This window comes from Coregonus clupeaformis, chromosome 13, assembly GCF_020615455.1.
Source record: "Coregonus clupeaformis isolate EN_2021a chromosome 13, ASM2061545v1, whole genome shotgun sequence".
NCBI lineage: Eukaryota > Metazoa > Chordata > Actinopteri > Salmoniformes > Salmonidae > Coregonus > Coregonus clupeaformis.
In genome coordinates, this window is record NC_059204.1 from 38,776,544 (window position 1) to 38,802,315 (window position 25,772).

Genomic DNA, 25,772 nt, shown 5'->3' on the forward strand with positions numbered 1-25,772 from the left:
TCACAGTCCCAATTACCTCCTGTATAGCGCTGGAGAGTGAATTGACACACATTAGGGAACAGCACAGAGGGCTGGAGACTGACAGGTACAAGAGGCTGTGGCAGCCCACATCAAGCTGTTCCCTCTGCTCTCACACAGGGGCCTGCATCATAGAATAACCTGGCATGGAAAAGAGAAAGTGAAAACAGATGGATGGATAAGAGTGAAAGTGCAGAGGAGATAAGAGATACAAGGCTATAGTACTACTACTGTGCAGTTTGTGCAGTAGATTTCATGAATTAATCAAACTCGCTGATGTTCCTCCCTTTTTACTCAGTGAAGGGGATGCACTGTAGAAGTCTGATGTCACCCTAATGCTGTCCTTTCCCTGGGTCTCTCTCTCCTCTCTGTGAATGGGAGGTTGAGAGTATCTGATGCCGAATGGTCTGCTGTGATGGAGCTGAATGACTAGGCTAGACCACAGGAAGCCCTGTGCAGTACAGTATCTCGGGTGTGACACTGAGCAGTCAGAGAGGAACGGCAGGTTGCTCTAGATAACAGGGGTTTGTAGGGTTGGGCACATGAATAATGCAGTCACTATGGAGCTCCTCTGGCTGACAGTACAGATGCTCCTCTCTCTCTCCTCTCTCCTGTATTACCCCCAGCGAGCCAGGAGGAACTGGGGGGTGGAGTTGAGGGGAGAAAGGGATACAGGGGAACAAAATTAGGGCCATTATGTCATGAAAGGACATGTTCGTTTGTGAATGTCTTACAAATAGCATGAAAGGCTCTGTCCAGTTCCACAGGTTTTCATTGTATTGTGAAAAAAAAGCTGCAATAATAATGTATTTAATTAATAAATTATGGTAGTGCCCATGAGTGCTCCTCTTATTACACAAGACAATGCTTTAATCTTGTCCTTTGATGGTTACTTTTTTTCGCCCTTCATTATCCCTTCTTGGGAAGAACATTGCCAGTACATGCCCACTCCCTCCCTCATGCCAAGTCTCTAATGAGCCGGTCTCTTCCTGAATTGATTTCTTATTGTTTAACTGAACCTCCAAAGTCTCTCATCCATCATAAAGCCATTCAGTACATCACGCCGTATCCTGCTGGGCCCTTTAGTCGGCACCTCAATCCCAACTGTAACGCAGCAACCATTACAGACCACAGACCACTCACACACTGCTCTCAGAGGCCACATACAGTAAACATGCATTGACACAAAGACACAGACGCAAACCCACATATAGACAAGCACAAATGCATACGCGCAAGGACACTCACACACACGCATGCAAATGTAAAACATATTAATGTGTAGACACCAATACACACATGGATAAAACAGCTGTACGGTAAATAAACGGAACTACATGTGTATTTGTGTGTGTTTGTGCATGTTGTGCATGGTGCCACAATAGAGGATCATGTCTTTGATTAACTAATTAGCAGTCGTACTAAGACCAAATAAAAACTATTAACCCCAGCTATTACCTTGGCCTCTCTGCAAAGCATTTAATTTCCCTGTGGACTAAAATCAGGGCCAAGGGCCCTGTTGAATCGGCTCAATACAGCTCAGGTGGGCAGGTCACCTATTAAATCCATACAAACTAATTTAGCTCTTTAATGAAGCTCTGATTGACTTTGTAGGCCAACACATGTCTGACTCCCTGCCTCTACAAACACAGCAAGTCAGCAAGTCTGGAAAAATAAAAATAAGCACAAGGCCAAAAGTATTCTGGTCTGTATAACTGTACCTTGTCTTCTCTGCGGATACCAATAGCTACTTCATTAATTAAGGATATCCTCTTCTCTCTATAATATGATTCTGTTTTCACCAAGATAAATGGAATGTTACTAGTTAACTGAATAATACCATATGAGATTAACAAATAGAGGTATAAGAATGGATAAAGTCATTGTCAGCCCTGGGTTAGCCGTCCGATTGACATGACAGAAGTACTGCACTGCTGCAGGACTCAGAGAGAGGAAGAGAGAGAAGGGAGGCTCCTCTAAACACACTTTAGTCGACTGATAGATGGCCGAGGCACTGGGGCAGTGGTGCGGTCAGCCTCGAGTCGTTAAACAGGCCTTCTCAGCCACAATGAACTCCCAATTGCAGCTAGCTACACCATACCAATATCACTCACTGATATGGCCTACACTTTATGTGAAGTGAGAGGGTGGGGCGGTGGGGAGAGGTTCACAGTCTCACGGGGTAGAGTTGCTTTAAGACCGAAGAGGATAGGGAAACAGGGACTAAGAAAATGAAATAATATTACCTTGGAAAACATGGCTTCCTTTTTTGCATATTATTTTTGTTGAACATGTATTTATATGTAGATTATGAACGATCAATGACCCTAGGGTAATGTATAGTGTAGGTTACATGCACCAATTTGTAAGTCGCTCTGGATAAGAGCGTCTGCTAAATGACGTAAATGTAAATGTAAATGTAAATGTAAATGTTACATCCCAGCTAGTGATGTTAAAGGAGTAGACAAACACAATACACAACACGGCAAGTTAGCATGCTAGTTCACACCATACACGGCCAGCCCTATGCTAACCAACTGTAAGAAAGTGCAGCAGAGCTCATAAAGGGTTTTGCATGGTCCAATTAACACCAGATGCTAGCCTTTAGCCAACTTAATTGAACAAAGTACTGCACATCTCTCCAAGGAGTTAGCATGGTCCAGTTAGCACCAGATGCTAGCCCCTTAGCTCATTCTCTCTGGCCAAGAAAATATGCTAAAAAGGTGTGATGGTCCACACTCAAAAAGCTTACTTCCTTATTTTTTTCAATGATGTCGCATAAAGCATACTTTATTAAATATATATATATATATATAATTTTTCACTGCATCAATATGCTGCAAATGTGTTCCAGGGACATGCTCAATCAGGCATGTGCACAGATATGAGTCAACCTGTGCCTCTCACTCTCCAAGTGCCCTTTTGGGCGGTGTTATAATTCGTATTTTTTATTACGCTTTGTCATTGTTGTTCTGAACCCATTGCCTGCAATTCGTTGTGACATCGTCAAGTTCGGCACCCCCCAACCCAGCCCGTCCGTTGGTTTGTTTCACCTGTTGGTCTGCCCTGAACAGAGCTTGTGCGTGCCAGGTAGCGCCTTTTTCCAGTCTGCCCTGCACTGAGAATGCACACGCAGTACTGCCACAGCAGCAAAACATTTGATTAACACTTGAGAACACTTGAATTACATTATCATCAATATTGGGTCTGGTTGGCTTATAAGTGCAGCAGAGAGCCAGAAAGACAGAGAGGAGCGTCTGCATCAACGACCCTCCAACCCATCTCTATCCCTTCTTCAGTCAGCAGCAGCAACACAGGTCTAGACTCTAGCTAACCACCATATACTAAAATATCCACACAAGCCACAAGCCAGCTAGCCATATATCTTGAGTTAGAAGATTAGGAATATAATATTATGAATTAATTATTTAAGGGAATTGACGATAAATCACAAGCTAGCTAACTAGTAGATTTACATCAACATCAATGATCAGCTGATACCCCACCCTCCAATCATGTCTTTAGGAGGCACTGTAACTAGCTTGCTTACCATTTGTGATGAGTGAGTGTGTTGTTGCAGAAATAAATAGGCCTATGCTCAAAAATGTTAAAATGTTCACTACAAAGGCAGTTGGTATGATATGAATTTAGAGATATGAATTATGGAAATCTTCATTTCCCCCCCCCTTTTTCAATTTGAGCACCTGCCACCTAAAAGGTATGTGCACGGTCCTGTGCCAAAACCACCGCTGCCTCCGTTTCACCGAACAAGTACACACACATACTCACGTACACACGCACAACAAACACACACACTCACATACTCTTACAATCACTCACAGATTGTTACAGTCTGATTGTTGCTTTATAGCTATTGTAAACCCAAAGTGCTGACTGTACAGGCGGGTCCCTTCTATCCCATTGTCATTTATTCATCATAAAAAGATGTGTTGAGATAGAGGGTTCCATCATCTCTTACTCACACACCTCTTCCTCTCTCAGGAGCTCAGCGGGTGGCTAGCCCACACAGTGACAACATTGCCATGGACGACCAGGTCCTCTGACATTTGAAACTGTCAGGAAGTGCACGGTGGCCAAGCCGAGTTCACTGTCAACTTTGACCTCGACTCTCAACACAAGCTTGACACAGGCTTGACAGTTGGGAGGCGGAAGGGGCTTAGTACATGAGAGGGGTGTCTGTTGACTGGCTGCAGCCTTTCTCCACGCTCAGGCCACCCTGTCCTCTCACAGGACACTTCCCCACACCTTCCCAGGACACACAGGGAAGCATGGCATGGGGCTGGGGCTAGTGCTGGGGCTAGTGCTGGGGCTGACGGGCAGCAGGTCTGGAGCTGTCAGTGTGAGACAGTGGGACCTATGATTAATGAGAGTTGGCTGGGTGCCAAATACCCACACATACATTATCCCTAGCGGCACTGCTACGGTCTAACCACAACCATAATCTCACAATGCCACTTATCACAAGTGTGCTGAATGATTATTGACCAAACCACTAACTCAGCACCACACTGTAATATAGTACTGCATGATCAACCAACGCAATGTCTGCCATCTCAACCACATCCTCACTGACTCCTAAATCCACTCTATCCACACACAACTTCACACTATGCAATACTGTACATTGTGTGCAAGCCAAAACATCTGACCACTCCAGGCGTTTATTCCAACCGTCTGTCTGTCTGGCTATCTGTCTGGGACGATGAGGATTTATTGATTGATGATTGTCTGTCTGGCTGACTACTCTTCCAATAGCCAGAGGAGCGAACAGACAGACAGAGCGGGGAGGGGGTGAGTGGGTGGGGGGTCTGTTTGGGAATTATTTATACCAATCAACACCATCGCACCCACCCCCCCTCTTCCCCCCTCCTCTTCCCCACCCCTCCTCTCTCAACACATTAACATTAATGTGATTCAGTCACTTATTATAGCTACTCCTAATCCCATCAGCAGCCAGTCACTCCCATTAGAGCAATCTGCAGGGGGTTGGGGGTCAGAGAGGCGTTTGTGGGTGTTATAACGCTATAACTTAAATAGCGTTCAGCTGCAGTGTTGGAGCGGGCGGTGCGGCGGCTGGGAGGTTGCATGTCTGGGTGTTGCTGACATCGAATGCAGGTGATGATTGTTATTCAAATAATCTCTGGCTGTGCTGACAAAACAGCAGGAGCCTGCCGACAACATACCGACACTGTGTAACAGTGACAGAAACACACTGTGTCCTCTTCAGACCTGATCCACCTGCCCTCGAGGCACAACGAGACTAAGGCTGTTTCTCAGGCGGCACAGGAACTAACACCTCATGGTAATACTGCTCTTTAGTCAACTACTCAAAAAGTCTAAATTAAATAGTACTATACTGTTTCCATTAACCAACAATAATGCTTGAGAGCCCCAAAAATGATTGCTTTGAGCAATTTCACACACAAAGACAACCTTCCAAGTCAGCACCTGCCATCATTTCCTGTATTAAGACATTGAGGGAGTCGCCATCGCGATAACTATCTCATTAGCATCTCAATTAGAGCTTCCTCACTATGTGCAACTCCGAGAAGTGAGAGTGTGTATTTATTTAACCAGAAAGTGCCATTGATGTCTAATGGGTCTCATGTAATTGCATTTAGAGTTAAGGCCAGGGCTAAGATTCGGGGACCTGAAAAAGGGTGTCAAAAACAATATCAGAACCGGAGTCAGAGTTTTGAAAAAGGCCGGACCAAGGTAAAGTCTTGCGTTTTTGCTGTCTCTAACACAGTTGGATGAAATCCCAGACACTCTTAGAAGTAAAGTGTCTGGAAGAACCTTTAGGGTTGCCACACCGGCAGAACCTTTCCAGTTGAAAAAGGTTCCTCGAAGAACCCCTGTGAAAAGGCCTCACTGAAGCTACAAAACTGTCAGTGTTCAACCTTAACATGTGACGACAATACAACAGAACAGATTAACAGGAATGACATTTACTCTAACGGGTGGCCAAAAAATATATATCTTAAAGCCACGGCCTTCCTAAACCATGCCTCTACTTCAGGGTTCCTCCAGGAACCCATTGCTTCATTGAACCATTAAAGGTTCCTCCAAGAGCCCCTCAACTAACCGAAGGTGCAAATATGAACCATTGACTAGCAATAGTTCCTTGAGGAACTCCAGGGTTCCTATTCTCCTACAGCACACTAATCCAACATTATTTAAAATATGTTCTATATATGAATTAATAGAGATGCATTTTATCCACAATATATCATTGTATTCATATCCAATCCTACCATGGCATCCCATTTTTTCTAAAAAACAATAAAATGCCAACCCAGCACATCCCCATCCTACTCACACACACTTCCCTTCCACCACACACTTCACACTCTCACACACAGTTGTCTAGTTGGAGAACTGATGTGTGTGTCTCAGATATCATGCGGCTCTTCACCCATAATCCTTTCCCAGGACAGCAGGGCAGTATTGATTACAAACCAGGCAGAGGAAACAGCAAGAGGAGGAGGAGGAGGAGGAGAAGAGTACGGGGGAATAAAGGATAGAAGGGGGAAAGTGAGTGATAGGGGAAGGGAGTTAAGAAGGAGGAGAGGGTGGGGGAGAGGGGGGATGGGGTGCATAAGGAGACAGAGTTCTCAGGTTTCGTCTTCATCCAGCAGCTGTTGGGTTTGAGTGAGAGGGTTGTCTCCCAGGCTCATGCCAAACACAAATCCACCAGCGTCAAAACAGGACCATACCAACTATAACTCTGCTCCACCACTGACCCCAGGGCCAGTGCCGTTTCTAGGTATAAGCAACATAACTGGCCGCTTAGGGCCCCGCGGCCACTAGGGGGCCTCCAACCCCCAATTATTATTTTTTAGGAATCAGTCGGGGTCTCAACTTCCTGTTAGTTAGGATAGTAGAATACACAATGTAGAATTTCGACATTTGGTTGTGCATCAGCAGTTTTCCTCTTGTTATGTCAGTCACTGACAGTCACTCAATTATCCCATATCAGCTAAGTTAGTCTAGCCAGCTATCTAAACCTTGTAGTAATCGTGGCCGAATTACTGACTGGGCACATCAGGCACGTGCCTGGGGGCCCTGACCTCAAGGGGGCCCACCTTCATTTTGTTAGTCACCCTCACTCAGATATCATATGAACATTGCATAAATCATGGCAAAATGTGTAGAATTGCAGGAAATATGTCTTAAAACTGCTAAATGTTCTCTCCATCCCTTGCCAAATCTCGCTTAGGGCCCCCAAAAAGCTAGAAACGGCCCTGCCCAGGGCACAGACACCAAGACAGATGCGTGATGAAAGATTTAAGGGAGGACAAAATGGAGGGAACCCCCCCCCTCTCCTCACCTCTCCTCTCACCCCAGGGAGGAAAGTGTACACCACACTGAAGTCATCGGGTCATACTTTCCCTTAAGGCCCCCACTTAACCCCCCCAGTGTATAATGTATATCTATGGGAATGTAAATATGTATGTAGCTATGTGTGTAGCACAAATCTATAATTACAGAACATTCATATTTTGTTTCCATTGTTTCTCAGGTGTTTCCTATGAGTGTACATAATGTGTGTGCATTGTGGTATGTTCATGACGAGTATTCAGTTCAGTTTAGCACATAATGGAGATGTGAATAGCCCAGAGCTCTTGTTTCCTACACATGGAAAGTGTTGGCTGGGAGCAGGAAGAACGGAGGAAGGAGAGAATAACTTTGCCTCTCACTGCCTGGAGTGATTTTCAGCTCTACCCACGCATCGCTCACAAAGGTCACTCAAACAGGTCTCTTTAACAATTTACACACACAAACACACACGAATGGAGGATTGCACACACATGCACAGTGCACACAAGAACACACGCAAAGAGGAATACAGAAGATGGAAGGTACACAAACATGCGCCCACAAGGATCAGTCAAATAGGTCAGGTCAAGTTACTCAGATGATGACAGCCACACATTTTACATATGGGCTCAGCTCCATGCTATGGACTCAGACCCCATCCATCAACAGAGATGTATGCCCTTTCCTTATAACACCATAACCACTATCCCCCTACACATACAGTCACCTCTAAGGCACTGAAAAATTCAACACCTCATTTAACATCAACTCCTCCCACCTCAGAGGCCACATTAACTTCCCAGCGAGGGGCAGAGGAAGTGCACAACCTCAAACACAAATAAAATAACTATCTAGAGACTTCATCAATTTCTCATTATTTTTTCATTCAGCCTCTTAGGACCCCAGTAATGGCAATCAATGGATCAAGCTGCTGTCACACTCTTAAGACCTATAGGGACCCCTACATAGAGCCCCTATAGCTCTATAAACACACACACACATGCACGCATACACACGCATTTCATTATTCAACTCAGCATTATTCTCTGCAATTATTCTCCATAATTATGCTTCTTTATAACTTGAAGTTACGACTGTAATATTGCCACCCATAAAACATGTAAATGTGCTACTAATATCATTTTTATGGTCATATCCTCGAGTTTGCAATAACAGCATCATTAACACACATACACAAAGGCAACACAGCTAGGCCAATGGGGCCTATCTCTCCAACTTCATGGCACTCATCCATAACATAGATAATTGTGGGTGGGACTTACATGCTACTTCTAATGATGCGTTTCTGCTCACTGCCTCCCCCAGGTAGTTACGGGCCACACACACATAGCTTCCGTCGTCTGGCTTGCTGCGTCGGCCGTGGACGATGCGCAGGAAGAAGAGGGAGCCGCTGGGCAGCAGCATGCGGTGGGAACGGGGGTTGTCCCTGTCTGTCTCCACACGCTCCCCATCCTTGTGCCACTCCACCGTGGGGGCAGGACGCCCCTCCGCCTTGCAATTGAGGGTCGCCGGCTCCCCCTTGGAAACGATGAGGTCAGAGGGGTGCTCCACGATTCGGGGTGGGGAGTCATCCTGACGAAGACGAGATCCTGAGAGGAGAGGAGAGTAGAGGAGAAAATATGATTAGCTACACATACGCCAACATAAGATAATATGTTCAGTAATACCACCTGACAATTTCGATAAGGCTGAATTGATGATTGTCTGAGAGAAAAGCCTATAAATGAGAACCAACCCTGACAGGCAGCACGCACGCCATTTCACCACAAAACACGTCTGAATATCCACACTGACAGACAGGAGCCAGGGAGTGATTATGGCTAATTAGCGTTTTCATTTACACACTCCGTCAAGGGCTCTGTTTCTCTTAGATGCTGCTGGGTGTTGAGTGGGTAAAGGTTTTTGTGACGTTTTTGTTTGTTTTGGTGTTCTGTAGTTTTGGGGGGGCTATTTCGAGCAAACACATTTTTTTCTTGAGGCAAGTCGTCGTTCGGTAGCTGAAGTCTACGCCCCTTCGTTTGGTAATTGGTCAACAGTACTACTCCTAGTAGGAGAGGGAACTATAGATGGGATTCTTCAATTAAGTGTTTGTTGTTATTCAACGAGAGACGACTAGTTTTCATACACATTTTTTCACTTTAGAAATACTGCAACAAACATTTTAGTTAGATGTAAAATTGCGCGACTAAGACCTCTTCGGCAAAAATGTCCAAATGAATTACAGATTTCTTGAATTTATCTTAGATTCATTCAGACTATTTTGAGGAAGTGCATACTGGCTATATTGTTGCTATGGCATCTCAAGAGGGACAAACAGTAATATTGCCGCTTTTATATCGTTTCTCAAGCGAATGTATTTTAAGGGAGTATGCGAGTGACATACGTTCACTTCGCCTAGCCGAGTTCTGCTAGGAGCAAACCAAACGTAATATGCGGGCGCCTTTAGACTGTTGATTGTGAGTACGTGTGGAAACAATTTTGTACGTCGGTCTCTATTTCTAAGTGCGTCTTCAGGTAGGCACGTGTGTGCCCGTTAGAATATATAACAACATGGAAATCAAAATGTACAGTGTATGTGTGTCTTTGTCTCCTGTTCCTCTTTCACAGATGCATGTATTTGCAGTCAGGGTGAATGAGTCCGTTTCTCTGTCCCTCTCCCAGGCAAATGGTTGCTCCCACACTGCCGCCAGCCCTACCAAGTACCCACAACCCTCCTCTTCTCCCCTTGTCTGTGTCGGCGACGCAGTGAGGCAACACAACACAACATGATTCTATCATTACTCTTAAGGAGATACATTAGATATTACAAACAGTGCTCTGTGTTTCTGTGTAAGGATGGGAGTAAGCACTTAAGAGGGTAACCTGGGAGCGAGGTATAGCGTTTTGTTGGATGATGAGACTAGCTGAGCCATGACAGAATTATATGTTTTAGTAAATCGGTTTAGTTTTCTGGATCTGCCGCTCTTTCAAGTACACACCTCTCTTTGCTAGTGCTATTTGTATGGGCATCTGGTAATAATTCACTAAATAAATCCAATTCCACCTTCCTAAATCCAGTTGACTCTTCCCATTCCAATAGATGGATTTTCTAAAGCCTTGTGACTGGCAGGCTCCCTCCGTCGCAACCGGAGTGAAGCTGCCAGCCTCTGTTCTCCCTGGGACACCACACTCCATAAGGCCACTCTCAGATGATCCCCAATACCCAGCCTACTCAAGTGTGCCGACTCCCTGCCTGTCTGACTTACTCTCTCTTCCGCTCGCTCCCCCTCCCTCCCCCACACCCACCTCCACCTAGTGTTTAATGGGCCTAATGGGGGCTGGCTCGCTGGATCCATTCAGCTACAACCACAATCATAAAATCATGCATAAGCAAAGATCTCTGCTCTCAAAAACGCTTCTCGTTTCATTAGTCCCTTCAATGAGCCTGTTCATGGACCTGCCTACGCAATTCATGCACTCAGTTTCTCCCAAGTCCTGAGAGCAGTACAGAAACTGAAACAGACTAATGCTGATTACAGCCACCAAGGGCTTACTCTACTGCAGCCCTGCACACGTATGAGCCGTGGTTTGCTCACTATAACAATGGCTTCCACCGGTGCTTTTATCCGTGTATATAGATGTTACGACAATCTGAACTTTCTTAGATAAGGTTTTCCCCAACAGAGTAGCCATGGTCTTGCCAAACTCATTACTCGTTACCTTATCTCCCTCTCTGAGGTAAAACTGTACGCCCAGGCGACAGCAGCACAGTGGCTGCCTGAAAGCAGAAATGTCATAGATACGCTTGACTGGGATTTGGCTGAAATCTGGCTACACAAAAACATATGAAAATCTCCTTCTGCACTTTAACTTTGACCATATCAACTGTCACATCCATTTCGGCTGACATCCCTCTCCTACTGTACATAGCTGCTGGCTGGTATATTCATAAAGCAAAGTGTACTCAGCAAACCCAGTCAGCAAGAATGGTTATAGTAATACCACCTACCACTGATATTATCAACACTCTGTACTAATTTTCACAAATCACTACAATGTACTTTTATAATGTATAAATGTCTTTGAATTGCTGACTGGTGAACTGCACTGTGCACGTACAGAGTTTGCACATACCCAATGTCCACTTATCAGGAATTGACTGAATATGTGACCCGTTTCAGGAAGGTAGGCGTATGCAGTGGTGGAAAAAGTACCCAATTGTCATACTTGAGTAAAAGTAAAGATACGTTAATAGAAAATGACTCAAGTGAAAGTGAAAGTCACCAAGTAAAATACTACTTGAGTAAAAGTCTAAAAGTATTTGGTTTTAAATATACTTAAGTATCACAAAAGTAAAGGAAATTGATTAAATGTACTTAAGTATCAAAAGTAAAAGTATAAAAGTATAAACCTTATATTAAGCAAACCAGACGGCACCATTTTCTTGTTTTTTACATTTACGGATAGCCAAACAAAGCATTTGTGTTTAGCAAGTCCACCAGATCAGAGGCAGTAGATGTTCTCTTGATAAGTGCATGAATTGGAACATTTTCCTGTCCTGCTAAGCATTCAAAATGCAACGAGTACTTTTGGGTGTCAGGGAAAATGTATGGAGTAAAAAGTACATTATTTTCTTTAGGAATGTAATGAAGTAAAAGTAAAAGTTGACAAAAGTAAAAATAGTCAAGTAAAGTACAGATACAAAAAAAACGACTTAAGTAGTACTTGAAAGTATTTTTACTTAAGTATTTTACACCACTGGGCGTATGTCACATGTTACTACTTCACAGGAGAGGCATCTTAACATGTTTTTGTGTTTTTTTGGCAGAAATGACTTCTGGAACATGTGAACGTTCATGTGCCTTAATAACAAACTTGTGTTCCATCTGTAAATATGTATACAATTGTTAAATTACGAGCCTAGTTGGTTTAGCCACGGAAAAAGACAGGAACCTTCCCCCCCTGACTGGCTGAGATAATGGATGGGCTGGACATGCCGGGAGATGAGTTTGGATTGGTCTGCCATGTAGCCTGCTTCTGTCTATAACGTGAGCTGCTCAGTATGTGTTGATAATCCTTTCTAGCGCAACTCTTTTGAAAGATATAACGTTAGCCATCGAGAACTACAAAAGTTGTTCTACTTTTCTCAACAACATTGATGCCCTGAATTTAGCAGGCGCTATCGACAGATCAGTTGGAAAAAGTTGTGATGGGCTCATTTCTGCACACACCGCGGTCGGTGTGAACCGTAGTGACTTGGCACAATGCTGGCCAAACAAGATGTAGCTACAAACAAAACGGAGTTAACTGGTTCCAGTCTGCCGTGAAGCGTTCATCCATGTATACGGGTAAGAGTCTAGTTACATTTTCAGATATTATACGTTTCAGATGTTGTCAGAAAGTAATTTTCATTGCAAGTTAAAGCATACTGTTTGTTAGCTAGCGAACGTTAGCTTGCTGGCTCGCTAGCTAATGTTGAGTGTATGATCTGTGTAGTAATATTATTCTAATCAAAAATCAATTTGCATTGCTAGTTATAGCCTTATGTTAGCTAGCTAGCTAACATTGAACCTATTTGGTTAGCTTTAGCTACCTGCAGAATCATACTACAGCTATGACAATCAGTTTGTATTGGTAATTTTAGTAGTATGAGTTAGCTAGCTACATGTCTAAACAAAAGACTCCACTTCGCCATATGATTACATGACCCATCCAGTTAACCAGGTGTGTCTGGGGATGATTACGGCCATCTATTGTAGTTCATGAACATGTGGACATGTCTAGACAATAGTGACCCATCCACTTAGCTAGATGTGGCTGTGGGGTGGTTATAGCATTTCTTTCACATGACCCATCAATTTAGACAAGTGTGTCTGGGTAAGCGTCATCTAATAATTATATGGACACTTTCTGTTTTTGATATTGCTACTGCAAATATGCAAGTAACCATTTCACTGTACCATTTACACCTTCTGTATCCTGTGCATGTGACAAATAAACGTAGAATTTATTTTATATAGTGTGTGTTTACCAGAGACGGTAATGTGAAGAACAACATGACCTGCACCAAAATCAGATTAGGATATAGGCCAGGGACTAGATAAAGTGTATTTTTACCTGGAGTTTTTCCTTATTGTAGGCTACTACTTTTACCACTTTTAGTCTTGAAATGTTCAGTTGTTTTCTATACTATACCACTCTCTCTGTTTAGCACAAGGCCTCACATTTGAATCCTTAAAGAGATGGGTGGGGCTAAGGCTTAAGAGGGTGTGAACGATGCTGAATGTACTAAAATATTCAAGAACCATTTTCTCAAAAGTGGGGTTACAAGTTTATCAACTTTGAAAGCAGAATTACTTTCCAATTGTTCCTCAACTGCAGTGTATGATATACCATTTTCTAGCTCTGAGTCTCACTTTTATCCAATGTAAAAAACACAATTTCAAATGTTGCTACATAGGACCGAATCCAGGAGGTGGGTCACATATAGACTAATGCTTATTGACCCTCTTGGGCAATGGGAAAATTCCGCAGTACTACAAGGTTTATTCAAGCCAAACTCTCCAATCCAGGCAGAGGATGATAAAGTGTCTTTCTCTGTGACTTGGCGTCGTATCATCATTTTCCTGTTTAATCTCAGGCTTACTTTCATTCACACAGCGCTGCCAAGACCTTGCTCATTTAATCACCCACAGACAGTCAAACGAATGGTAATTCCCCATGGCCTTGTGCTTAAAATCCTCTGCTAACCCCACCATGTCATCTTCTTTCACACACAACACTAACACACATGCATAGGCAGTACACAACCTCAAACCCAACTTGACAAAGTTATAAAGCAAAGCAAATCAATGAAAAGAGAGAGTGAGTGAGTGTGGGAAAGAAAGAAAGATAGAAAAATATACTTCTAACAGACCGTAGACACTTAACGCACAGTATAACACATGCTTCCCAATTCTAAAGGTACAGGAGTTGAATAAAAGCCATGTAGAATAAGCAATGGGATGGGGCACCAGAGTGTATATAGTAGTCAACAGCCATAGGGACGGCACCAACCCCCTCTTTCACCAAATCAATGCTCTCAATGTGGACATGATCAGTGGGGGACAACACAGTGCCATTGGCTTGGAGAGCCGATATCGACCAAGAAAGGGAGCTCAACGGTTATGAGTGCTGTGTCCTCACCAGTGATGGTGCTCAAGGGACAGACAGTACTTACAGTATATTCTGTGACCAGGGGACACAGTGTCCACATATTACAGACCAAAACAAATCGAAGGACTATAAGATCATTCAGCATCATAGTCTCCATTACAAGTTTTGCCACTTTTCAGACAAAGGATCTAAACTCCACCATCTGCATATCAGAACTCAAATCATTACATTTACATTTTAGCAGACGGTTTTATCCAGAGCGACTTACAGTTAGTGAGTGCATACATTTTTCATACTGCCCCCCGTGGGAATCGAACCCACAACCTTGGCATTGCAAACACCATGCTCTACCAACTGAGCTACACGGGGCCAGTATGTCTATGAAATTAAATTAAATGTGAAAATGTTGGGATGACAACTAATTATATATATATATAGTACCAGTCAAAAGTTTGGACACACCTACTCATTCAAGGGTTTTTCTTTATTTTTACTATTTTCTGCATTGTAGAATAATAGTGAAGACATCAAAACAATGAAATAACACATATGGAATCATGTAGTAACCCAAAAAAGTGTTAAACAAATGAAAATATATTTTATATTTGAGATTCTTCAAATAGCCACCCTTTGCCTTGATGACAGCTTTGCACACTCTTGACATTCTCTCAACCAGCTTCACCTGGAATGCTTTCCCAACAAACATGAAGGAGTTCCCACATATGCTGAGCACTAGTTGGCTGTTTTTCCTTCACTCTGTGGTCCAACTCATCCCAAACCATCTCAGTTGGGTTGAGGTCGGGGATTGTGGAGGCCAGGTCATCTGATGCAGCACTCCATCACTCTCCTTCTCCTTCACATTCGTCTGATGTCCATTGCTCGTGTTTCTTGGCCCAAGCAGGTCTCTTCTTCTTATTGGTGTCCATAAGTAGTGGTTTCTTTGCAGCAATTCTACCATGAAGGCCTGATTCACACAGTCCACTCTGAACAGTTGATGTTGAGATGTGTTTGTGACTTGAACTCTGTGAAGCATTTATTTGGGCTGCAATTTCTGAGGTTGGTAACTCTAATGAACTTATCCTCTGCAGCAGAGGTAACTCTGGGTCTTCCATTCCTGTGGCGGTCCTCATGAGAGCCAGTTTCATCATAGCGCTTGATGGTTTTTGCGACTGCACTTAAAATAAACTTTAAAAGTTCTTGAAATGTTCCGTATTGACCATTAAAGTAATGATGGACCGTTGTTTCTCTTTGCTTATTTGAGCTGTTCTTGCCATAACACAACTGATTGGCTCAAACGCAATAAGAAGGAAAGAAATTCCACAGATTAACTATTAACAACGCACACCTGTCAATTGAAATGCATTCCAGGTGTCTACCTCATGAAGCTGGTTGAGAGAATGCCAAGTGTGTGCAAAGCTGTCATCAAGGCAAAGGGTGGCTATTTGAAGAATCTCAAATGTAAAATATATTTTCATTTGTTTAACACTTTTTTGGTTACTACATGATTCCATATCTGTTATTTCATCGTTTTGATGTCTTCACTATTATTCTACAATGTAAAAAATAGTAAAAATAAAGAAATACCCTTGAATCAGTATGTGTGTCCAAACTTTTGACTGGTAGTGTACAAAAAGATGACAATAAAACGAAACCTGACACCTATTGAATATGTGAGTCACCTATTGTCAATTCACAACCATGCACTGAATGTCATTAATTTGAATCAGAATAACTGCTGCATTAAATTATCAGCCAAGGGCAAAGTTAAACCTTTCATATCCTCCCTAATGATAGACCTACATGACATCAATTAGGAAGATTAAATTAATGAACAATGGAATTAATCAGGAACCCCCAAAACAAGCATGATTCATTCTTATGACAGTTCATCAATTTCAACAAATCGATAAAATAACACAGTGACAATCTATTGCTCATAAAACAGTCTGGTGTGCTGCAAAGCCAAATTGAAAGGCGCAATCCCGGCATGCTGGTACTCATTGAGCGCGCAAAGGGAGACCACACGTGCACCCCTTTTCACCTGTCTTTTCCAACGTTTTGAAATTAGGACAAAACGGAACAATTGAGGCAAAATACTGTTGTTGCTGCAGGTGCTCTAATAAAACGAGGAGATGGAAAACGAAAAACAGGAAAAAGCTATGTTCGTATTAGAAAGTTAATTGTGTTGACCAAATCAAGTTTAAGATTTTAGGACTTACCGTTGACTTGGGTGTGCAATAGTCCACAGAAAAAGAAAAACCGTAGTAGACCCATTCTGGCATACTGTAGTAACCGTTCACGGTTTATCAGCGCACAAACTCGTCGGATAGAATTGTTTATCTTGCAGATTGTCCGACTCTCTAAAGTTTAGGTTCTTTGCACATGAACTGTTGAATTGTAATACAGTTGTTTATCGTGAATTTTACAACGAAATCATTCATGAGACGACTTTTTTCTCTCAAAGAGCGCACCGGATGGGCAGCCTACTTCTCCATACATAATGTTTGTAGCTGGTTGTCTCACCACGCAGACACCAACCGCGCAGAGTAACGATGTACTCGCCTCATAACATCGCCCCGAACTCCCAGAGCCTATTTCATGCAATGTTCCGTCCAGCTAAAAGTGTCCAAAGCGAAGCATATACTCAATATAGATTAGAAATGGTCAGGATGACCATGATTTTAAATATCACTCCGACTGAATACGCGCTGTTATAATCTAAACGCTGGACTGTTGTGAGCCAACGGTGGTGGTTTCAGACCCGGGGTGAATTAATAGCTGCAGTTTCAGCTCCCTCCTTGAATAGCTGCAGTTTCAGCTCCCTCCTCTTAGAACTGTAAAAGACTGGTAGAGCAGTGGGCTACAGGAACGCAGATGCGCAGACTTACATCAAACCAGTGCAAGATGTTGCCCCTATGCGATGATCTGAGGTCAGTTTGGGTTTACATTAGGATCTGAATTAGACGGATAAACTGGTCCTAGATCTGAACTGTCCACTGCCGATTGGGCAGCTACAGAGTGCTGTGGAAACCGCATACAAATCACATAACCACATTAGGCTATCACAATATTTATTTGCAAGATGTGCGTGCAGGAATGTTATTTGGGTTTGGTGTTTAAATGGCTATCTATGCAATTGGTATGCATTTGATAGGCACATTAAGGCAATCAAAAGGCACTGCTCTGTGCGCGCTATAACATCTGGAGTAAGCCTATATAGGCTAAAAACCCAAGTACAATAAAGTAGCGTCCCCTATCGACGACATGGCTATCTCATAGATCTCGTCTCGCATAGACAGAATGTGCCTGCAAAGTGGCTTGTATATGGCAATTCTCTCAGTCAATATCAATGACAAATTGACTGCTAACAACCCATGGCACATACTGTCTACTGTCAGCGGTCGATTCCATCCACATGCATAACAGGAATATAAATCCTGGTCTTTATTTTTATTGAACTGCGCATTCAATGAGTTATTGAAGTAAATACTCCTCCCAACAAGCACATTCAATAATGCTTATCAACTGATAATTAAGTATGCCTGGTGGACTGAATTGAAATTTACTGTGACTTTTTGGTTAATCACTTTAGTATAAAGGGAGTTATCATTTAGTGTCAGGAGTCATCCAGGTGGTGGAGAAATGTGTGTGTGTGTGTGTGTGTGTGTTTGTCGCCATTGAGAATAAGGTAAATCTGTTATGGTACTATAGGTAAAGTGAGGCGTTCCAGCAACCTGGACTCAGGGGTAGAGATAACATAGTAAACAAAAATCAGGGACACTCAAATTTGTATGTTACGTTTGGTATGATATGTATTCATTTATGGATGCCCATCGTCCATTTCGTATGATATGTTACAAATTGCAATTCGTTCAATATGTTACGAATTTGCAATATGTATGATATGTCACGAATTCCAATTTCTTGTGGCTATAACGTTAGCTAGGTGGTAGGTGGCTAACGCTAACGTCAGCTAGGTTGCTAACATTAGCTAGGCTAGGGGTTAGGGGGTAAGGTTAGGGTTAAGGTTAGGGTTAGGAGTTAGGTTAAATGATTAAGGTTAGGAGAAGGATTAGCTAACATGCTAAGTAGTTGAAATGTAGCTAAAAAGTAGTAAGTAGTTGCAAAGTTGCTAATTCGCTAAAAAATAAAAAATACGCCGACACTATCAACCCTGACCAACCACCCTCCTTTCATGTTTGCCTTAAGTAACCTTCTGTCTTATGTAACCATACCAAACGTAATATATCATACTAATTTTAGTGTCCCGGATTTTGATATTATGTCTAGTCTGTGAGACCAGCCTGCTCACAGGTAAGTGCTGTCATGAAGTGGAAAGAATTGCTTCTGATGGGAGAGAGTGACCATGTTCCCATCACACTTCCCTTTCTCTATAGTAGTCAACATGTACATGTACATCTGTGGACCTGTCTCTTAGAAGTTGCCTTCACATCTCCCCTGCTATTATTGGCACTCTATCTGAAAGACACTTTGGCAGAAAGAAAACATTGAAATGATAAAAGTTTCATAAATGTAATGTTTTGAGGCTCATACTCACACCCACATAGGCTACAACACTAGATCCATTGAGCAACAATGAAGATAGTTGTTGTTCTCCAAATAAAAGTTCATACAGCCCTCGGAAATGGAATGGTCTCTCACTCAATAATACATAACATAATGGTTCATGAACCTGACATCTCAATGAAATCAGCACAGGCACTCACATATACACACTTGCGCAGCCCTCACACAAACACACACAAACAAACAAAAAAGTGTGGTTCATGATTTTGTCAAAGGGTATAGCCTATAGGCTACCGTGTCTCACGGCCAATGGCGGTGATAGGTAGCCTAGACCCAGGAGGAAAGATGATTTCCAATAGATGCAGGTGAATAAAGGTGCAGAGTGATCATTGCCGACTGCATTTGTGTGAGGAAAAAAAACAGGGCCATCTTTTACGAGGAAAAACTATTTGGCTCAGTGTCACTTTGCACTTAACTTGTAGCAAAATAAATTGTCTAAAAGTCAGTCCAAACTTGACCTGATATACCATACACATGTCTGTTCCCCTCCTTCTCTGTCAAAACTGAAAGGTTGGAACCAGCTAAATACCCTTATTGGGAGAATCTCAAATGGTTTCCCTCGACTCCTCGCGTCCTCGCGTCCTCTCCTCCGTCCTCTCCTCGACTGGTTATGAAAAAGTTAACCAAGGAGCGGAGGCGAGGAGAAGAAACGTGTAAACAAATCAGACTCTCCTTCTCCACTCATGCCATTAGACATGATGTTTACAAGCAGGGGCGGACTGGCCATCTGGCATTTCGGGCAAATACCAGATGGGCTGGTCAAAAAAAATGTGATGCTCAAAATGATCATTATCTGGCTAAGGGAGTGAACATTATTTATAATAAGGGTTACATGAAGAAAATCTGACCTCACTGAAATGAAAATGGATGGCCCTCCCTTCAGCAAAATATATTTGACCTAAACCCTCCTTGAACGCTTGAAAAAAAAACAAGTGACTCTCCCCTATACCCAAAATAATAATAAAAACGTATAGTGGATAGCAGAGAACATGACTACCATTTACCCTCACTTCTTGGACAGACCAGAGTCTTCGATATGCAGTTTTAGAAACTGTAAGCATTACATGGCAACGCAGGAATTGTGGGTTCACAGACCACCGTAGACAAGAGTAGGGGTGGAAATATGTCCTTTATAGTAAAAGCATTGCATGAATCTATCATCGTATTTGCAGGTCCGATAAAAAATTGCCTTTTATAAAAATGTCATGCAATTCTATTTTAAATTTACATATTAGCAGAATATTTTTTAATACCACACAATTTATCGTAATTACAGGCTAAGAATGGACAGAGAGATATGCCTATGTGTTAATCTTATCATATTTCTCCAATACCAAATCATTGTGTCTTGTTTGCAACAAAACTGTCCCTGTTTGCAAATAATTAAATCTGAGACGCCATTAGGAATCTGAGCATGGTACTTTCAAAAGTTAAGACTACCATTCCACCCCAGACAGAGTAGGCCTACCAATGCTGAAAAATATAAGCTTTAGCTGCTGGCTACTCTTCTTCTTCTGTGGCTTAACCTAACGAGAGAAGGTCACAAGTGTTTCCCTAAAAGCTGTCTGGGTTTAAACATCTTATATTGTGCAGAAAGTAAATAGCTTAATCAATTTATAGTGACAGAATTGGATTACTTCTCAAGCAAAGTAAATGTTTTGTCTCCTAGGCTGTAGAAGGTTGTAGCTCAGCCTCTGAATGTCAAAGAATTGAAACAATGATATCTCCATATGCACCGGAGTCACGTCTTTCCCAGGTATTTTACAGCTTGTTTGTAGCATAAAGCATCACGAAACAAAGCGCTGTTATAGATAACTTTATATAAATCAGATCGGTTTTATTTTCTTCACAATCTTAAACGAACAAGGGGTAGGTCTGTGCTTTTTGCCATTTTCTTTAATAAAAGGTAGTCCTAAGGCATACCCTCTCATACCCCCTCAATTCGAGTCCTGGTTTTAACTTAACATCCCTTCACTGACACGGAGGTAGGATATTTAAAGAGTGCATGGCGGGTGGAGGAATTGGCCAACAAATCTATGGATATAGCAGCCTATAGCCTAATTTTATCTGTAAAACAGGTAGGCTCCAACACAAAGCCCTCTTGTTGTTAGTAAAGTCTAATTAAAATGAAGACGATTAAAATGAATTATGCCTACTCGAATTTGCCTACTTTCAACACCATGAGCTGTCTATTTCCGATTGATTGTGCCTCGGCTGTTGCTTCAAGTTTTAGCACCACAATGTAAATTACTAGAATCTGGCTTATTGTGAGGTCAATATCTCTGATAAATATATAATGGGCAAGAAAAATATTGTTTTTATTAAAATCAATTATAGTAGTAGCAAGCTATCAAAGTTGACCTCCGGTCCTCCTTCTCATCTTCGCGCTCTCCTTCTCAAACTTAACAGAACATAGGCTGTAGGCTAGTCCGCCTGCAAGAAATATACTTTTTTGGACTGGGCCTAACAAACCAACACAAGTTGAAAGAAGCCTTTGACTCTCCTCCTGAACTGCCACTGTAGGCCTACATAGCATAGCGTGCTTAGTCCCCTCTTGTACTCCCTGTTCACCCACGACTGCGTGGCCAAGCACGACTCCAACAACATAATTAAGTTTGCTGACGACACAACAGTGGTAGGACTGATCACCGACAACGATGAGACAGCCTGTAGGGAGGAGGTCAGAGACCTGGCAGTGTGGTGCCAGGACAACAACCTCTCCCTCAATGTGAGCAAGACAAAGGAGCTGATCATGGACTATAGGTAAAGGAGGGCCGAACAGGCCCCCAATAACATCGACGGGGCTGTAATGGAGCGGGTCGAGAGTTTCAAGTTCCTTGGTGTCCACGTCACCAACTAACTATCAAGAGGGCACGACAACACCTTTTCTCCCTCAGGATTTGGCATGGGTCCCCACACATTGACTCGGTACTGGTACCCCCTGTATATAGCCTCGTTATTGTTATGTAATTGTCTTGTGTTACTTTTTATTTAATTTTTTACTTTAGTTTATTTAGTAAATATTTTCTTAACTCTATTTCTTGAACTGCATTGTTGGTTAAGGGCTTGTAAGTAAGCATTTCACGGTAAGGTCTACACCAGTTGTATTCGGCGCATGTGACAAATAACGTTTGATTTGATTTGATTGGTTAGGCAGCACACAAAAAAAGGTTTTCATCAGCAAGAGCAGGCTGGGGCTCAGGGTTGGAATATCTGTTGCAGTGTGTAACGCAGCCTAGTTTTATTTACACCATCCCAGAAGCTATCTTAGAAATATAACTTTGCTCTGTGCTTCTCTGAGCATGCACATCATAGCCCATAGCCTATAGGCTATGGATCATTTGATTGAGACCACACTAAATAGCCAATAGGCGCACTTGATATTGTGCTCCCAGCAGAGAATCAGAGATGAGGGGCGGCATCGGGCACACATCGATATATAGCCTAATAAGCAATTAATTCTAAAACACAAGGAAATAATGGTGTGCTTGATTTCCCCCCCTCGAGAAAACAACAGCTAATTCAAAAAACACTTCTGTTCTAGATGCCGGGAGGATACTCTTCCACATCCTCTGCCGAAGTAGGTAATCAAGGAAGTGAGCATTCTAATCCGTTCACCTACTAACGAATTGAAATGCTCCTCGACCACTCAACCACTTTTACATTTCCGGGTCCTGGAGGAGTTGAGGAGAGGACAGACTTTTTCCCAATTGAGAATCTCCTTGGGCGAGATCCCTTGCTCAGTCAGTGGATTGCGCAGGAGCAGATGCCCCTCCCTTGCATGCCTGACTCACCTGGGACAACTTTATAGATTCCGGTTTTTCTACAGTCAAAAGACTACAATTACCACAAGTTTGTTGAAAACCAGGGCAACCATGACTGCAGTTGTTTAAAGTGATGCTACAAAGTTTTGTATATTTTTAAGCGAGTAGTTTTGAAAGTAGTTCCAAGAGCCAAAAAGGGTCCCCGAAAATGTTGCACAATTGTGTACACATCACATTAGTGTATCACTTCGTTGCACATGCTCTGTGGTGTGCACTGAGCAGACTTGGGCCTGCCCTGCAACCTCATTGGACAATACGGCCGACCTGATCCCAATAACAGTTTTATTGTTTTACAAGCTGCGTTCCTCAAACTAGCAAGCCAAGCTTCTTCCAGCAATTGAGCAAGACTGATAATGCAATTTCCGACAATAGAAAAGTTATATTTACAGTATATGTTTGCATCAAATAGCCTTGTCTACTCCTAATTTTGTACGTCTATTCATATATATTATACACTGCTCAAAAAAATTAAGGGAACACTTTATCCAAGTCAATCACACTTCTGTGAAATCAAACTGTCCACTTAGGAAGCAACACTGATTGACAATAAATGTCACATGCTGTTGTGCAAATGGAATAGACAAACAGGTGGAAATTATAGGCAATTAGCAAGACACCCCCAATAAAGGAGTGGTTCTGCAGGTGGTGACCACAGACCACTTCTCAGTTCCTATGCTTCCTGGCTGATGTTTTGGTCACTTTTTAATGCTGGCGGTGCTTTCACTCTAGCGGTAGCATGAGACGGAGTCTACAACCCACACAAGTGGTTCAGGTAGTGCAGCTCATCCAGGATGGCACATCAATGCGAGCTGTGGCAAGAAGGTTTGCTGTGTCTGTCAGCGTAGTGTCCAGAGCATGGAGGCGCTACCAGGAGACAGGCCAGTACATCAGGAGACGTGGAGGAGGCCGTAGGAAAGCAACAACCCAGCAGCAGGACCGCTACCTCCGCCTTTGTGCAAGGAGGAGCAGGTGGAGCACTGCCAGAGCCCTGCAAAATGATCTCCAGCAGGCCACAAATGTGCATGTGTCTGCTCAAACGGTCAGAAACAGACTCCATGAGGGTGGTATGAGGGCCCGACGTCCACAGGTGGGGGTTGTGCTTACAGCCCAACACCATGCAGGACGTTTGGCATTTGCCAGAGAACACCAAGATTGGCAAATTCGCCACTGGCGCCCTGTGCTCTTCATAGATGAAAGCAGGTTCACACTGAGCACATGTGACAGACGTGACAGAGTCTGGAGACGCCGTGGAGAACGTTCTGCTGCCTGCAACATCCTCCAGCATGACCAGTTTGGCGGTGGGTCAGTCATGGTGTGGGGTGGCATTTTTTGGGGGGGCCGCACAGCCCTCCATGTGCTCGCCAGAGGTAGCCTGACTGCCATTAGGTACCGAGATGAGATCCTCAGACCCCTTGTGAGACCATATGCTGGTGCGGTTGGCCCTGGGTTCCTCCTAATGCAAGACAATGCTAGACCTAATGTGGCTGGTGTGTGTCAGCAGTTCCTGCAAGAGGAAGGCATTGATGCTATGGACTGGCCTGCCCGTTCCCCAGACCTGAATCCAATTGAGCACATCTGGGACATCATGTCTCGCTCCATCCACCAACGCCACGTTGCACCACAGACTGTCCAGGAGTTGGCGGATGCTTTGTCCAGGTCTGGGAGGAGATCCTTCATGAGACCATCCGCCACCTCATCAGGAGCATGCCCAGGCGTTGTAGGGAGGTCATACAGGCACGTGGAGGCCACACACACTACTGAGCCTCATTTTGACTTGTTTTAATGACATAACATCAAAGTTGGATCAGCCTGTAGTGTGGTTTTCCACTTTAATTTTGAGGGTGACTCCAAATCCAGACCTCCATGGGTTGACACATTTGATTTCCATTGATAATGTTTGTGTGATTTTGTTGTCAGCACATTCAACTATGTAAAGAAAAAAGTATTTAATAAGATTATTTCATTCATTCAGATCTAGGATGTGTTATTTTAGTGTTCCCTTCATTTTTTTTGAGCAGTGTACATTATCCTACCACATTGTATAGAGACAGGCTTTCAAAGTCATGCACTGGCACATAGCTGCAGTGTTGTGAATTATCAATTGGTACAATTTATGTGCTATCAAGCCAACAGAGGAGACTTATTATTGATTTCAATAGTTGGCATTACAGAAATGTAAGCCGATATTTTCTTGTCTCATAAGTGGATGAAAACAACAGTGCTTATATAGCCTACATTTCGAGAGTGCATAAAAATTAGCAATATGTCACGGAGGGGCCAGGACACAATATGGGTGGACTCTCCTATAATCTATATTTACATTTGAGTCATTTAGCAGACACCCTTATACAGAATGTCCTACAGGGGCAATTAGAGTTAAGGGGGAACATCGACAGATTTTTACTGGCCCAAAGCTGTTAACCACAATCTTTCCCGCAAATTTACTCCCCTACTCTGGTCTACTCATGATCATCATTTTCTTTTCTTTATTTTTTCAGATATATATTTTTCTCATCAATTGTTTTATTTCAAATCAATGGCTATGGCTAATGGCGTCTACCTCCCATGTAGATGGTGATAATTAGCATAACACACATTGTTCAGCCCCTCTTTCCCGCCAAAATTAGTTTATTCATTGAGCACTGTTGCTGCGTGTGCTAGGTGGTGGAGAGCAACTACAGCGCTATGCCAAAGAGAATTTAAATAAAGAGTCCTAGAAATTCCAATAGAAATCCCGGATCAGGCTTGTAGGGGATGTAATGGTGATGTTAGCTAGCTAAGCTCATGCACATAAACACGTCATTGGGTCTAACGGTTGTGTCACGCTGAAGTGTGCATGTGCAGACC

At 42.9% G+C, this 25,772-nt stretch overlaps 1 protein-coding gene across 7 annotated transcripts in view; it reads right to left on the minus strand.

Moving 5' to 3' along the window:
* LOC121579892 (roundabout homolog 2-like) overlaps positions 1-25,772 on the minus strand; it is a 169,799-nt gene that overhangs the window by 69,494 nt on the left and 74,533 nt on the right. For 4 of the 7 annotated variants that reach the window (XM_041894851.2, XM_041894849.2, XM_041894850.2 and 1 more), the window contains exon 2: positions 8,643-8,969. In XM_041894851.2, coding sequence (XP_041750785.2) covers positions 8,643-8,969 — 327 coding nt within the window. Of the gene's footprint in view, positions 1-8,642; positions 8,970-16,733; positions 17,328-25,772 lie in introns of those variants that run through there. The other 3 variants (XM_041894854.2, XM_041894853.2, XM_041894852.2) reach the window with 1 other exon arrangement.